This window comes from Megascapheus bottae, chromosome 23 (assembly GCF_031878675.1).
Source record: "Megascapheus bottae isolate mThoBot1 chromosome 23, mThoBot2.hap1, whole genome shotgun sequence".
In the NCBI taxonomy this organism is placed as follows: Eukaryota; Metazoa; Chordata; class Mammalia; order Rodentia; family Geomyidae; genus Megascapheus; species Megascapheus bottae.
This window is the reverse complement of record NC_143531.1, coordinates 24,776,123-24,791,707: the sequence shown is the minus strand read 5'-3', so window position 1 is coordinate 24,791,707 and position 15,585 is coordinate 24,776,123. Positions and strand designations below refer to the sequence as shown.

At 46.5% G+C, this 15,585-nt stretch overlaps 1 protein-coding gene across 2 annotated transcripts in view; it reads right to left on the bottom strand.

Moving 5' to 3' along the window:
- Positions 1–9,097: 9,097 nt before the first annotated feature.
- Slc10a7 (solute carrier family 10 member 7) overlaps positions 9,098–15,585 on the bottom strand; it is a 137,925-nt gene continuing 131,437 nt past the window's right edge. For both annotated transcript variants that reach the window (XM_090356873.1, XM_090356874.1), the window contains 2 exons: positions 11,820–11,965; positions 9,098–11,017 (listed from right to left, as the gene is read on the bottom strand). In XM_090356873.1, the coding sequence (XP_090212999.1) occupies positions 10,988–11,017; positions 11,820–11,965 (176 nt within the window). In that variant the 3' untranslated portion in view covers positions 9,098–10,987. The remainder of the gene's footprint in view (positions 11,018–11,819; positions 11,966–15,585) is intronic.

The window sequence follows — 15,585 nt, the reverse complement described above, 5'->3', positions numbered from 1 at the left end:
GTACTAATCTTCAGTAGGGGGACAATACCTAGTCCCTGAGTTCAAGTCCCACAACTGACAAAAAAAAAAAGCCTGAGAAGGGGAGGTGATTTATGAATAAATTATAGATGCTAGACTTTCTTCCTGTCTTGCACTTCCAGTATTAGTGAGACATAACTTTCTGTAATGAAGAAAGTTTTTATTTTATTTCACCCCAGTTTCTCTTTCTTCTAAAAGTGGTACATGGCCGGAAATTCCTTCCATTCAATTACTTGAATTTGCAATAAGTTGTTTCCTTAAACTTGAGAACTTCTCCATTTACAAGCTATTTTGAGGCTCTCTGTTCCAGCCTTCCTGAGTGACTGCAAACTCAGCCCTAGCAGTCCTTCGTAGAGAAGAGCAAGACTGCCTTTAGGATAAAAGAACGGGTAGCTTATTCTAGTCTTTAAATGCAGGAAACAAAATGTGAGCATTGAGACCTGAGTTCCATTGACAGTGGTGGAGCGGGCAGGAAAACTGCATGGTCTTCATATGTCTTTAAAAAATTAACTTTGGAAACCTATCAATATATGGCGTGCTGTCTCCTATTCTGGAATGGCTTTCCTTCTCTCTCAGAATAAAATTTGATCATCTAATGAATCTGACTTGGATCTGGGAGACTTCCTGACATGCCTGGCACTTATTACTACTTGAGTCATCTATTTATTTGTGTTTTCATTTGCTGCCTCTCCTCAGAATAGAACGCTTCATAGAAAGGGAAGCACTTTTGCTTTGTTTGTGGCTAGATCCCCAGTGCATTGTTTCTAAGCCTAGTAAGTCATCAATAAGTAGCTGATAAATGGATGAACGAGATGTTCAATATCTGTGTTATCATCAGCTCCCTATGAAGCGGATACATAGTGTGCAGCCCCTGTGGGTGGCCTCAATGGCTTGGTCATTGGGTGGTTCAGATTTCCTCCCTGGAGGGGAATGGAACATGCTGTGGGTAGTTGAGCTCGGGGTTGGGGCTCCAGGATCTCAGATCCAAGGTTCCAGGCAGTTTTTGGCAGGGAGGAATGATACAGAACCCCGTCTGTGCTGGTGCTGGAGGAAAGATGAGGGGAGCCTCCACTGCCCGTGCATTTACCCATGACTGTGTTTACTGCAGTTTGCAGTCTTCTGTGGTATCAGCATTAGTTTGAATAATCCTTGTCTATGGCGGACTGTGCTGAGTGTGTGTGTGTGTGTGTGTGTGTGTGTGTGGTCGTGAGGGGAGTAGCTTCCCTGGCTTCTGCCCGCTACATGCCAGAAGGGTTTTCATTCCTGTTAGAAACAACCAAAATTTGCCCAGACGTTTCCAAATGTCCTTTGGCTCACACAACCACCCTTATTTGGAGGGAACCACTGGTCTAAGGAATAGGAGATGCAATTATTGCTTCCAGACCGACACAGCATTTCCTAAATCATTTCCATATTCAGGGCTGGACGTAAAAGCATTGGAATAAAAAAATGTCATGGAATTAGAGATCATCTGACTTTTGAAAAACCTAGGGAGCGGGCTGCAGATCTTGTTCAAGTAGTAGAGCACATTCCTAGGAAGGAAGTGTAAGACCCTGAGTTCAAACACCTCCCACCCAGTAGCAGCACCAGCACCACAAACAAATAGACAACAGAAACAACAAAACCATAATAGGCAAACCCACTGCCATTCTCTCTTTACCTTAAGGCCCTGAAATTTAGGGCTGCAACGAGCGCAGACTGAGAACAGTGCCTTTTGATGGATGAGAACAAAATCCAAGAGCTGTCACCACCAAACAACGAATCCTCTGTGCTCAGATCCCTTCCACCCTTCCTGACTCCCAAATTCTGTTCCTGTCCAGCGTATTTGGCAGCTGCTTGGTTTTCTGTGAGCATGCTGGGTGCTGTAAATATTTGAGGGGATCGAGGGGGGATCTGCAACCAAGCAGAAAAATTCACCTACCGCTGTCATGTGCCCAGAAAGAGGCTGGGAAATTGAAGACTGGCCGTTATGGCAGGCAAGGCCAAAATATAACCTACCAGACTGCTGTACAGAAGGAGAGAAAACAGAGGGGCTGGCGGGCTCACATGCAGAAGGGCTACTTGCCATGGTAAGTGGCCACCATTACCAGTTGTTTGTGCCATCTTGAACTTGCTGCCTCCCTTTCTCTGGGTTTCACAGTTCCTTCAAATCTTCCCCTCTCAGCTGAGGACAGGTGTTCTCTGCAGAGGGTTTGGTTACTTACAGCAGAGGCTACTTAGAAACTCAGCCCATTGGATACTAAAGAATGTATTTCCCTGATTTATAGACAGGCAAGACAAGGTTGGTGGAGAGGCAAGAAACCATGGGAGATACCCATTTGGACTAACAATTAATTATTATCTCCAAGGTGATGTTTTCCTATCAACTGATAGGCTGGAAAAACACACTAGCGCTTGCTAGGTTAACGCTGTGGGTCACAGATGTTGCCTCTGCATTTTCAGATTATATTATTCGTTACAGACGGCATCTTCTCATTTAGAAACATCATTTGTTGTTCTCCCAGAAATATATATATATATATATATAAATTAGTGTGACATTTCACATGCAAGGCAAAGATTACCATCACTGCCCGGGACTGCACAGGCTGGTCTTCGGGCTGTGGTGAGCAGGAGTCAGGCAGGCAGCTGGTACTGAAGGCAGTGACTCCTGAACTTGATTATGCAAACGGGCAGCCCCCGTGAGCAGGGCTGTTTAACCTCCTCAGGGGAAATGTCACTGATCATTTCGAGCTCCAAATGTAACCCAGGCATTAGTACTCTCACGTTGTTGTTATTATCATTATCTGTAGGACACATGTAAACCCAAGTCCTCTGGTGAAGGTGAGTGTTCACTTGCCCATGCTCCTCTTTTAGAGTAAACAAACGAAGGGTTTCATGAAGTCTAATTTCTCACCCTAGAGAAACTTCATGGGGCCTTTTCCCAGGGCGCTGGGATCCAACGGCAGACATTTCCAGAGGCTTTCTCCAGTGGAGCTGGAGCAGGGGAAGGGGTAGCTCGTGAACACAGGGCTGTGGCTGGGATGGATGTCTGCGGGTCCCTGCCGTCGTCCCACTAGAGGGCAGCCTTGGAAAGTATTTATACTTTATATTTTTAGTGCTCGGTCCAGGAACCGGGGCCTAGCCGACCACTCCACCGCAGGAATGCGAGGGAGGGACCAGCAGTGATGGAAAACCCTCAGAAAAGAGCCAGGCAGGGCCTGGGGAGGGCGGGAGTGGGGGCGGCCCTGGGCAACTCACCTCACCCTCCCTCCTCACCTCCAGATGTCTAGGACAGTGGGGAAGCTTAAGTCCCTTTTTTGCACACAGCCCTACTTAGGGGAAAAAAGAACAGGTATCTAGGCAGAAAAAGGCTCCACTGAATTCCATCATTTACTCACAACTTAGATTTCTTCCTTGACTAGAATATAAAAAATATAAATTAGATCTGCTTTTTTTTTGATCTCCTAAAAGCTCTATGTGGCCCACTTGATAAACAACACTCAACTGCCCGTGAGACATGTGTGTCACTTGAATGTTCACATCCTCCTCCCCTGGGAGTGCCTCATGTCAGCTCGAGCACACACCTGTGGGGTAGGTGTCACCACTGCTCCCCTCCCTGCCCTTCAGAACAGCACACGAAAGCTAGAGGAGCAGCCGGACAGCAAGGCTGGGGCTCCTTCACCACCCCAGCCCTGTTTCCCAGAGCCTCTGCCCTAGGTCTGTCAGGCCCAGCTGTGAAGGGGATGCTGCTGCTTGCTTGTCCTCAGCAAGAGGCTCCAGCAAAGTCAAGGAAAGCCCTACCCTCCATGCCTCTAGAGAGTGACTTCCATTTGTCTCCACCGCAGTAAAAGTGGTTGGACGGGGGCTTGACCAGCAGGGGGCTCCCCTCCTGGGAGCAGGAGGTGCCTTTCTCAGAGCCCTAGAGCAGCCATGAGAGCTGCGCTCTCATCAGCCATGCTCACCCTGCCCTCCTCCCTGTGGTCAGGGTGGCTGTATTTGCTGCGAAGCCAGGTCCCCTGATGCTGGGGGGGGAGGGTGACAAGGGGGATGGGAAGCCATAAGACTCCAGACCATTGGGCCTCTCCAGGAGGAACCCAGAGGCATGTGGGTTGCTGGTAAAGGAATTGAGAGATGACAAAACAAACAAACAAACAAAAAAACAAACCCTCCCCTGAAGATGGCTTTGACAAATGTGGAGAACTTGGAGCCCCTCGAGGTTATTGAGCTCTCTTTAGGGCCCAGGTTGACGCTGGATCCATTCCTGGGGTGATTTCCACACTTGTGTTTCCATGCTATGCAGTTGCTCCACGGGTGTATGGTTTTAAACTCTGTATCAAACAATGGCTCTGGAAGGAAAGGGAGACAGTGTGAGAAGGAGCTGTCAGGCCAAAATGTAGGGTTGGCCTGACCTAGAGCCCCGCCTGACAGAGGGCGACTTTCATACGACTTCCACTCTGTCTCCAGAGTCAAAAGCTGTTTAGTGCCAAATGTAATGTGGACACTTGCTTGCTGGACAGAAACTCATTTTCCATCTGTCAAGCCGCCTGACGCAGAGTTGGTAATGATTTTCTGTCAGGTAAGGCCTGTCTGGATTTGAACTCGTGACCTGGAGGTAAAAGGCGGATGTAGGGGTTCCTTTACAATAACTGCCTGCCTGTGCCTTATTATGCCTAGCCTATTGCTTTTCCTCATGTTCTCTCCTCAGCCAGACACATTTTGGTTAGCTCCTAATTTAGCATCAGGCTAAATGGCTTGTGTCCCTTTGTGAGGAGTGTCATGGGGATGAGAAATGGAAGGCAGAGGATAGAGATGAGAATGCTTTGAGCCTCCCTTGCAGGTTAATAAGTATGATGGCTCTCATTAATGAAGTCACAGGCTACTCTGTAAAAACTGCGTTTTGCAACTGGTATATCTCTGTTCTCTAGAATCAAAGAAGCAGCCTGCAGGAGACAACTTGAGGACTCAGGTATTAATCAATACTTCTTTTTTTTTTTTTGCCAGTCCTGGGCTTGGGCTCAGGGCTTGAGCACTGTCCTTGGACTTTCTCAAGGCTAGAGCTCTACCACTTGAGCCTCAGCACCACTTTCGGCTTTTTGCTATGTATGTGGGGTACTGAGGAATTGAACCCAGGTCTTTGTGCACGCTAGGCAAGCACTCTACCAACTAGGCCAAACTCCAGGCCCCCTAATCAACACGTGTGTGTGTGTGTGTGTGTGTGTGTGTGTGCGTGTGTGTGTGTGTGTGTGTGCGCGCGCGTGTGTGCCGAGGTAAAGATGGGCCAGGCTGGAGACCAGGTGGAAACTAGATTTTGAGATCATGGCCCTTAGTCTCCTGGGGCCTGTACTTTGTCAAATAGGAATCATGACAGCCACATCCAAGATGGTTGTGAGGATGACGTAGCTAGTTCCTGTAGGTGACAGAACTGGATGGATGGGTTGGTGAGCAGCAGGCACTACTGCAGGCAGAAAGAACGTCTAGAAGAGTGTTTTAAGGATGTGGTGGTGGGCTATAGTTTTACAGGTGGCACAACAGAATTCAGTGAGTGGATGTGAGAAGTGGGATGTGGAGGTTGCCAGGAGGAGAGCTGTGGTTGCTCTGATGATTATGATGGTGGTGGTGGTGGTGATGGTGATAATGATGGTGGTGGTGATGATGGTAATGATGGTGGTGATGATGATGGTCGTGGTGGTGGTGATGATGGAGGTGATGATGATGATGGTGGTGGTGATGATGGTGGAGGTGGTGATGATGATGATGGTGATGATGATGATGCTGGTGGTGATGATGGTGGTGGTGGTGATGATGATGGAGGTGATGGTGATGATGGTGGTGGTGGTGATGGTGGTGGTGGTGGTGATGGCGGTGGTGGTGATGATGGTGGTGGTGGTGATGATGGTGGAGGTGATGGTGATGATGGTGGTGGTGGTGATGATGGTGGTGGTGGTGATGATGGTGGTGGTGGTGATGGTGGTGGTGGTGATGATGGAGGTGATGGTGATGATGGTGGTGGTGGTGATGGTGGTGGTGGTGATGATGGAGGTGATGGTGATGATGGTGGTGATGGTGGTGGTGGTGATGATGATGGTGGTGATGATGATGATGGTGGTGGTAGTGATGATGATGGTGGTGATGGTGGTGATGATGATGATGGCGGTGGTGGTGATGATGGTGGTGATGGTGATGATGATGGAGGTGATGATGATGATGGTGGTGGTGATGATGGTGGTGGTGGTGATGATGATGATGGTGATGATGATGATGCTGGTGGTGATGATGGTGGTGGTGGTGATGATGATGGTGGTGATGATGGTGATGATGGTGATGGTGATGATGGTGGTGGTGGTGGTGATGATGATGATGATGGTGGTGATGATGATGGTGATAATGATGGCGGTGGTGGTGATGGTGGTGGCGGTGATGATGATGGTGGTGATGGTGATGATGGTGGTGGTAGTGATGATGATAGTGGTGATGGTGGTGATGATGATGGAGGTGATGATGATGATGGTGGTGGTGGTGATGGTGGTGGTGATGGTGGTGATGGTGATGATGATGGTGATAATGATGGTGCTGGTGGTGATGGTGGTGGTGGTGATGATGATGGAGGTGATGATGATGATGGTGGTGGTGGTGATGATGGTGGTGGTGGTGATGGTGGTGGTGGTGATGATGATGGAGGTGATGATGGTGATGATGGTGGTGGTGGAGATGGTGATGATGATGGTGGTGGTGGTGATGATGATGGAGGTGATGATGGTGATGATGGTGGTGGTGGAGATGGTGATGATGGTGATGGTGATTATGATAGTGATAATGATGGCGGTGGTGGTGATGGTGGTGATGATGGAGGTGATGATGATGGTGGTGGTGGTGATGATGGTGGTGATGGTGGTGATAATGATGGCGGTGGTGGTGATGATGGTGGTGGTGGTGATGGTGGTGATGATGGAGGTGATGATGATGATGATGATGATGGTGGTGGTGGTGGTGGTGGTGATGATGGTGGTGATGGTGATGATGATGGTGATAATGATGGCGGTGGTGGTGATGGTGGTGGTGGTGGTGGTGGTGATGATGTGGTGGTGGTGATGGTGGTGATGATGGTGGTGGTGGTGATGATGATGGAGGTGATGGTGATGATGGTGGTGGTGATGGTGGTGATGATGGTGGTGGTGGTGGTGGTGATGGTGATAACCACCAGTCTAACTCAACTGCCACTCTCCTAATCTAAGTGCCAGGCGCTGCCCTAAAGTACCTTTCCTTTAGAAGTCTCCTAGCCACTCTTAGCAGCAATTTCTCTTCCTCAGCGTTTTTGTTATGATTTTCTAACGTAGGATTCTAGTCAAATGTAAAATCACCCATTTCCTATCCATTCTTCCTTCCTTAGAGTGCCTGTGATTACGTTTGTTCTACTGGTGATTAGAATGCTTCCACTTTTTAACTTTGTGTCTGTGAACCAGCCACTTAGATGGTGGCTCGACTTTCTTACCTGTACAATGGATACAACACAACCTCTACCCCCTAGCGCTGTCACACAGTAAGTGAGGCAGTGCACAGTGCCAGGTGGAGTGCTGGGCATAAGGCAAGAGCCTAGCGGACGTTAGCGGTAACTATTATTCCTAACCCACTCATGTGCAGGGCCCTGCACATATTACATCCCTTCACATAGTTCACTGTGGGTTCTGCAGAAGTAGGATGTGTAGAAGAGGTAGGAGTCTGGGGATCTAGGAAAGCCTGCTGGAGGGAAGTGACTTTCTTGCCAGGCTTGTAGATGAAAGGTCATTCCTAAGCCACAAAGCCGGAAAAGAGAAGAACAAAAGTGGGCATTCTGCACAGGGCAGCTCGGTCGGCATGGAAACCCTGGGTTTGGAAAGGTGTGAGTCATCTTTCGAACTGCTCATGTACAAAGTCCCAATCACCTCCATTTTTGTCTCTCTTACGAATATGTTCATTCTGATGTAGGAAAAAAAAGATCAGTTACCCATGAAGAAGCGATGGTTGGGCTGGGAGCGTGGCCTACTGGTAGAGTGCTCACCTATCATGCACACAGCCCTGGGTTCGATTCCTCCATACCACACACACAGAAAAAGCTGGAAGTGGTGCTGTGGCTCAAGTGGTAGAGTGCTAGCCTTGAGAAAGCCCAAGGACAGTGCCAAGGTCCTGAGTTCAAGCCCCAGGACTGGTGAAGAAGAAAGAAGAAAGGAGAGAAGAATAAGAATAAGCAGCAGCAGCAATGGTTATTTCCACCTTCAGCATGGTAGTGTGACAGGAGTGTGACACAGACACTGGGGAAGAATGAGTTTTTGCCAATTCAGTCCATAGGTGAACGTCGGAAGGACTAGGAACTCACTGGAAATTGGGGTGAAAAAAAGCCACAGATTCACTTGCAATCTCTCAATCATCTCTTTGTTTAATGTCACAGAAGTATTTTCATCTTCCATTCAACATAAAGAATCCACTTCATGGCTCAGCCACCCTTCTGGAAACATTTGGTATTTAGCATAAACACTGAACATTAACCAGAGGTGTGTTAGTTTAAAATGGTACAGGGAAGAATTTTTCTAAAAATGCAGAAAAATTTAAGACTTAAAGAACATGTATAAAGACCGACATTATCATCCCTTAAAAAGTCAAATTTTATAATAGTAATTGTAAAAAAAATGAGTAAACTTAAATATCTGATGTATTTCTTTGATAAATACATTTGAGCAAACAAATACATAACACAGATAGCTGGGTAGTAGATAAGCATAGTATTTTAAACTCTGCATGATTAAATCCCAATAAGCATGGATTAAGTTTCCATTTTATTTTACTTTTTATTCTTTATGAAAAAATAGGCTACATCATTTGTATATAAAAAAAGAAATAGCCATAAACATACCACTAAAGCCATCAAAACTCAGTAATGGAAAGAAGCTTATTGGCAAACACATGTTTTTTTAAAGCAAAAGATAAAATGTTATTGTAGCATTTTTTCTGTTGAATTTTACCCCATAGTTACACCTACTATAGGTGTTAGGCAATAGAGGTAGATAAGTTGAAGGGGAAATGTGCAGTCAAATTAAAAGAAAGATTTTTTTTATGACAGCTCAGACAAGCAGACATTTGCATTTACTCTAAAACATTAGGAAGTTTAGAGGAACAATACATTAAAAAAACTTTTCTGTGCTCCAGAGAAAATGGCTGTCATTGGAGATACAAGAATTCTTGCTAACAGTGTTCACACAGCCTATTCAGTGGATTTTTGCATGGTGGGGTACTGGACTTCGAGGTTCACAGAGATGGAAATGAGTTAGCAGTAACTAAACCTGGAAGTAATGGTGATATAAACTTACACAAGAGATAAGTTGGTAAGCTGTGGAATTTATATAATTGGTGCCAGTCCTGGGACTTGAACTCAGGGCCTAGACGCTGTCCCTGAGATGTTATGCTCAAGGCTAGCACACTACCACTTGAGCCACAGCTCCACTTCTGGCTTTTTGTTGGTTTATTGGAGAGAAGAGGCTCATGAACTCTCCTGCCAAGGCTGGCTTCAAACATCAGTCCTCAGATCTCAGCCTCTGGAGTAGCTAAGATTACAGGTGTGAGCCACCAGTGCCACGCAGGAGTGATTTTTATTGTTGCTATCTCAGTGAGATCCAGGAGACTGAGGACATAGAGAGACAGAATGACAGGATAGTGTGTGAACAAAACCAATGCTCACTGACTAGTTAAAATTCTCCCAACCACAGCGGAAGCAAATACGCCATGCTTCCTGGAATAATGATGCCCTTTCGGGGACTTACGGTAATTAATATTTTGGTTAATGAATGGACTTGCATTTTCAGTGTCCATTTTTCTTTCTACCTGGCTCAACTGAGTGTGGATCTGTAACATCTGTTTGTGTCTGTGACCTTTATCTTTTGATTGCTCCATAAGAGCTGTATGACTAAACTTTTAAAAAGAGGTTGCACACATTTGTCAACTCTGAGACATTCTCATGGACACACCGTCTCAGAGGCTGCAAGTGTGCTAAATTCAAGGCAGTAACAGGCGGGCTCTCACCCACAGAGGTCACCTTGAAGTGGGGTTCGGCACATCTGTGAGAGGAGATGAATTCTGGCCTTAGGTGTGGAATGTAAAAAGAATCTCTCCTTTCCTGTTCCTGCCTCTATCTGACTGGGGCATTTTTCGATCTCCCATTTGGCTGTTAGGAGTTCACACATGTGCTGGGAAACAGGGAAGAAAGGAGTTATGGAGGAAAGAGCAGAAAGCATTGAGATAGGATTAATAAAACCCCTCAAACCAAATGTGGTAGTAAACCTCAATGTTTCACATACTTCACTTGGGACTCAAACATCAGGCCCTCTCTTTGAAGCAGCTTGTAATACATTTAAGACATCATACTGCAGCCTTGCACGACAGGACCGAAGAATTCCTGCATGAGGATGTCTTGAAGGAATGTCTAAAAAATGATTCAGCGCAGGAAGGCAGAGACCCCTTGCGCATTCCGGCATCTTCTTCCCTTTACAACCCCTGCTGAGTTGCTAGGGAGGAAGCTTGTCAGAGTTGTAGGAGGAAAAAAAAAAGGAGAATCACACAGTGAATCAAAGTGTGCGTGACTAAGCCTTTGGGATTTTTCACTGTCACCAAAAGGGCGTTTTCCTGATGGCGTGACCTCATTTCAGACATCAGAGTGACTATCGCAGAGGTGGGATGGGAATGCACAAAAGATTTTCATCCGTTCCCATGACCATTTTTCTGCATTTAGGAAAAAAAACTTCCAAAATACTCTACCAACCCTGGCAGTAAACAATCGAGTATGTTTTGGAAATAAGGTTCTCATGGAGTACATTTTTTTAAGGCACTTAAACAGGTATATAATATTTTCTGTAAAAAAATAAAGTATGCATCAAAGCAACATTCACGAGTACAAGTCTTCGGAAGTGTGGGAGCGTACAATGCTGTACATATATACACTGCTACAGAGAGCGGGCGTCCGTCCTTACACTGTGGGCCTGGTCAGCTTCACTCCCTGCAAGAAAGGGAGACATGCTGTTCAGACTCTGAGAACACTGAGGAGCACAGCGAATGCACTGAGTGACACCTGCTAATTCATGCTGCTAGAAGAAGCAGCGCCCCCACCCCTCAGAACCCCCGATCTGGGTCTGTGTGTTACAGACCCAGGCTGCTGCTACTGGGTGGTGGTGGGGCTTTAAGGGTGGGAGGACTTTAGGTCTTCGGGGGTGTCCTTCAAGAGGACCCTTCCCCGCTCTCTCTTTTTTGCCCTCCAGACAGGAGAGAAGCGGTTTTGCTCCACTATGAGGGGCCACATCTGCAGAGAACCAAAAGCAACAGGGCCAACTGATCAGGAACTGAACCTCAAAGCCCTGCAGCCACAGCGCCGCTTCTCCGCTCTCTAGGTTAGCGTGGGCATCTGGTGCACCAGGCAGCCAGAATCGCTGGCCAGCAGCCATCACTCCCGCCCCCCTCCTCAGCCTGGCCTGGCCATTTGCACAGTTCTGCCTGGCACAAGGTGGTGGCCCTGGTGTCATTACTCGTATCTTTGGAGTGAAGGAGGGACTTGGAGATATACTCATTCATGCCCAACGTAGGCTTCTCTCTTAGAAATGCCTGTTGCTTTGTAGAATAAATCTCAGAGCTTACGACATCTCTGGCCATAAAACAATGGAATGGATGGATGCAGCACTGTTACTGTATTTAGTGAAGAGAACAGGACTTGAGAACAAGCATGTGCTAAGTAGAGCCCAACTGAACGAACAGTTTAGATCGAGGAACGACATTTGGACCCAATCTGGATCCAAGCAAGGCCTCACCTTCTGCCGTGACACCATCCAAGACTTGATTGTTGGCACCAACACACTTCCCAGGAGGATCTGGGCTGGGTGGTAGATGAGCAGGGGCACGGATATCAGGGAGAGATGCTCGTGGCCTGCGAACACTATCTTCAGCATTGGAATTCCTGTGAAACAGAGGAGACAGAGCACCTAAGGACCAGTCCACCAGAGGAAAGACACGATGAGGCCTTCTGAGTAAGGGCTGTGTTTCCTCGTGCGAATGGATAGAGGAGCCAACAGACCTTCCCACCATGCCTCTGCTCTGTGAAGTTCTGAGCTCTCCTTAGAACTGGTGAGTGGGATTTGAAAGGAAATGGAAAGACTTACACAAAAATCATATTAAGTGAAGGAAGCCAGACTCAAAGGAACATAGGCTCAATGGTTTCCCTCATTTGTCATAATCAGTGGAAACCTTGGGCTCTCCTAGCAGAGATTTACAATAGAACAAAACCTAGATACATAAGGCCATATATATGATGCTAAATGAAAGGACCTCCAGGATATAGAAACAAAAGCCATATAATGAGTGACTGTTGTCCTTAAATGTACTGTTATCCCTCATCTCTTTTGCTGTCCCTTGGTTATTGCATATGGTTACAGTATTTTCATCTGGTTATCTGATATATTGTATATATGCGTATTTTGTTATTTGAAATCGGATAGGGAAGGGGGAAAACAAGATGAGGGATGGGGTTGGTGGGAGGGAAATGGGGACCAAGACATGAGAAAGGGCATCAATGTTTGTGAAGTAATGCACCTTCTATCTGGTCAATATAATGTAACCCTTCTATTAATTACAATAAAAATATATGAAAAAAAAAGAACAGGTGAGGGGAAAGGTGCTGTGTGCAGCACCACAGGGGGGCAGGGGAGGGGGGTTGGAACATGTGGTAGGGCAGAGGTGAAAAGTGCATCTCTTCCTGTACAGTGGAGACAGTGTGTTGGTTTGTAGGGATGCCAGTCGGGAGCCAGGTCAGAGGTGCGTGGCTCATGATTTGCTGTTGAGAGGAGGCAGGAAAGTAATTAAAACATGTGCTCTCAGTTGAACAAAGTTGTGCATATTTTCCCTCTCTCTCCCTCCTGTCTTCCTCCCTTGTTGATTCCTTCCCTTTCTCTCTCCCTCCTCCTCCCTCTCTCACACACACTTCCTTCCTCCCTCCCCCTCAATCAATCAATCTCTCTCTCTCAGTCAGTCTCTCTGTGGCACTGGGATTGAAGCCACAACTTCACATGTGCTAATAAGCACACTCTACCACCAAGCCACACTGCACATTCCTTTGCCCCTAAGAAAACAGGGATCTCAAAGTGCTTTATCAGCATCAAGCGGAGCTCACACACCTCTGTGTGTGGCACTGGACTGTGCTGAACACCCGCCCCGCCACACACTGTGGTCTCAACAAGGAACAGGCAGAGAAACCCCGGGGGACTTGACCACGGCTGGTGTGGTAGGTGTGCACGTTGGCAAGGTGGCACATTTGCTAAGCAGCTGTAACATGCCAGACTTTCCAGGTTTCTGCAGCTAACAAAATTCTGACACCGGCAGTTTAACTGTTATTACCAATTGTGTTAATATAGCTACACTCTTCAGAACTGCAGTGTACAGATGTCAGCTTTTTCAATTACAAGCCGTAGGAGCTCAGCTCTCCTCCTCTTCCCTCCCTTCTTTCCTTCCTTTTTTCTTCTTCTTGTCTCTAAGGAGGATCCAAACTCCTAGGCATGCCAGATGATGGTGCATAAATACCTTTTAAAAATAACATTGAGGGCCGGGAGTTTGGCCTAGCGGTAGAGTGCTTGCCTAGCATGCACGAAGACCCGGGTTCGATTCCTCGGTACCACATACATAGAAAATGCCAGAACTGGTTCTGTGGCTCAAGTGGTAGAACACTAACCTTCAGGAAAGCCCAAGGACAGTGCTCAGGCCCTGAGTTCAGTTCCCAGGACTGGCAAAAAAACCCCCAAAAACAAACAAACAAAAAACATTGAAAAGAAGACTCAGAAGACTTGGCCTTTTCATTGTTGTTGCCCTCTAATAACTTTCAAACTTTCATACAAAAGTGTATTTCCTGGTTGTTTTTTTCACAGTCCCCTATGTCGTGGTCATAAACGGATGCACTTAACCCTTCCCAAACACTGACCCTTGAGAGCTGGTGAGGAACACTAGGATGCCTTTTGTCTTCAAGTTCTAGCTTTACACCAAGACATGTATGTGTACATGCGTACTCTACTTTAAGAAATACCACCCCCCTAAAATATGCTTACTATTAAAAAGTAGCATAGTGACTCATGCCTGTAATCCTAGCCACTCAGGAGGCTGAGATCTGAGGATCAAGGTTCAAAGCCAGCCCGGACACAAAAGGACCTGAGACTCTTTATCTCCAATTAACTCTAGAAAACGGGAAGTGGGGCTTGGCTCAAGGGTTGGGCGATAGCCTTGAGCTGAGGAGCTCAGAGACAGTGCCCAGGCTGAGTTCAAGCCCCATACCCCACCCCCCTAAAAAAAGATATTGAGACTTGAACAGAACTCCCTTCTCCAAGAACCACTTGTCATTCCCTGGCCTAAAGGGTGATGCTAGGAAGCAGGGCAGGGTGGGGTTCCAGAAGGGAACAGAGGATGGTAGAAGGAGTTCCAAAGGGAGGCTAAAGACATCAAGAGTTGGAAGTGGGGAGAGATTTGCCCCTAAAAAGGATCAGAGCAGAACCACTGATTCCCAAATCAAAGTCTATGGCTTTGATGCTAGAGGGCCTGGAAGCCATGTCTTTATTTATTTATTACTGGGCTTTGAGCTCAGGACTTTGTACTTTCTAAACGACAGATACTCTAGCACCTGATTCCCTCTCCAGCCTTTTTTGCTTTTTAAGGTCTTGAGTTTTTGCTTGAATCTGGCTTCATCGTGATCCTCCTACCTCTGCTGCCAGCGTAGCCTGGATGGCAGGTATGTGTCTCTGGGCCTGTCTTGTTTGTTGAGACAGGATATTGCTTTGCCTAGGCTGGTATGAAACCATGATTCTCCTCTTTCTGCCTTCCTGGCAGCTGGAATTCAGGTGTGTATGCACGGTGTTGGGCTTCCTCTGTGTCCTGCAGACTCTGCTTTTTGGCTGCTTCACCTGAGAAGCATTCCTTAAGCCTCAAGGCTGCCTGGAGATCTTTCTACTCCATGGAGACTCACTCCAGCCTTGATGCATGGCCAGAGTGTGAGCTCCTTCAGGTTAGAAACCTTCTTCACTTTCTAGCACATGGTAGGTGCTCGGGGCGGGACACCTGAATGAAGAGAGTTGCTATGGAGACTATCATGCCATTGTTAAAAACAATATTTGTTAATTCAAGAAAAAGTAATAGCAATAATTTTTTAAAAAACCAACAAACTTCCCAGAGTTTTTTTTTATAAAGTAGAATTGAAATATAGGGTTCTTTTCATCTTGCAATCACTGCCGTAATATAAATGAAGCAGATTAATTTTAATGCTTCCAGGTACTGAGTGTGTCACCATGCTTGACAGGATTCAATGAGACTTTATGAGATGGCATTTGACTGTATGGAAGTGAACACTATGCGTGCATTTACAATTTTACAGGGACTTTAAGCTGTCATGCTGAAAAATGTTTATAAAACATTAATCAAAAATGCCTCTTTAATACAATGCATTGTCTGAGATATGTTAGAAGGCACAGATTGTAAATGGATTCTTTTTCTGACTAAAGTAATTTCCACCAAAAGCATTCCCCCTTGCTCTACAAGAACAGTGTG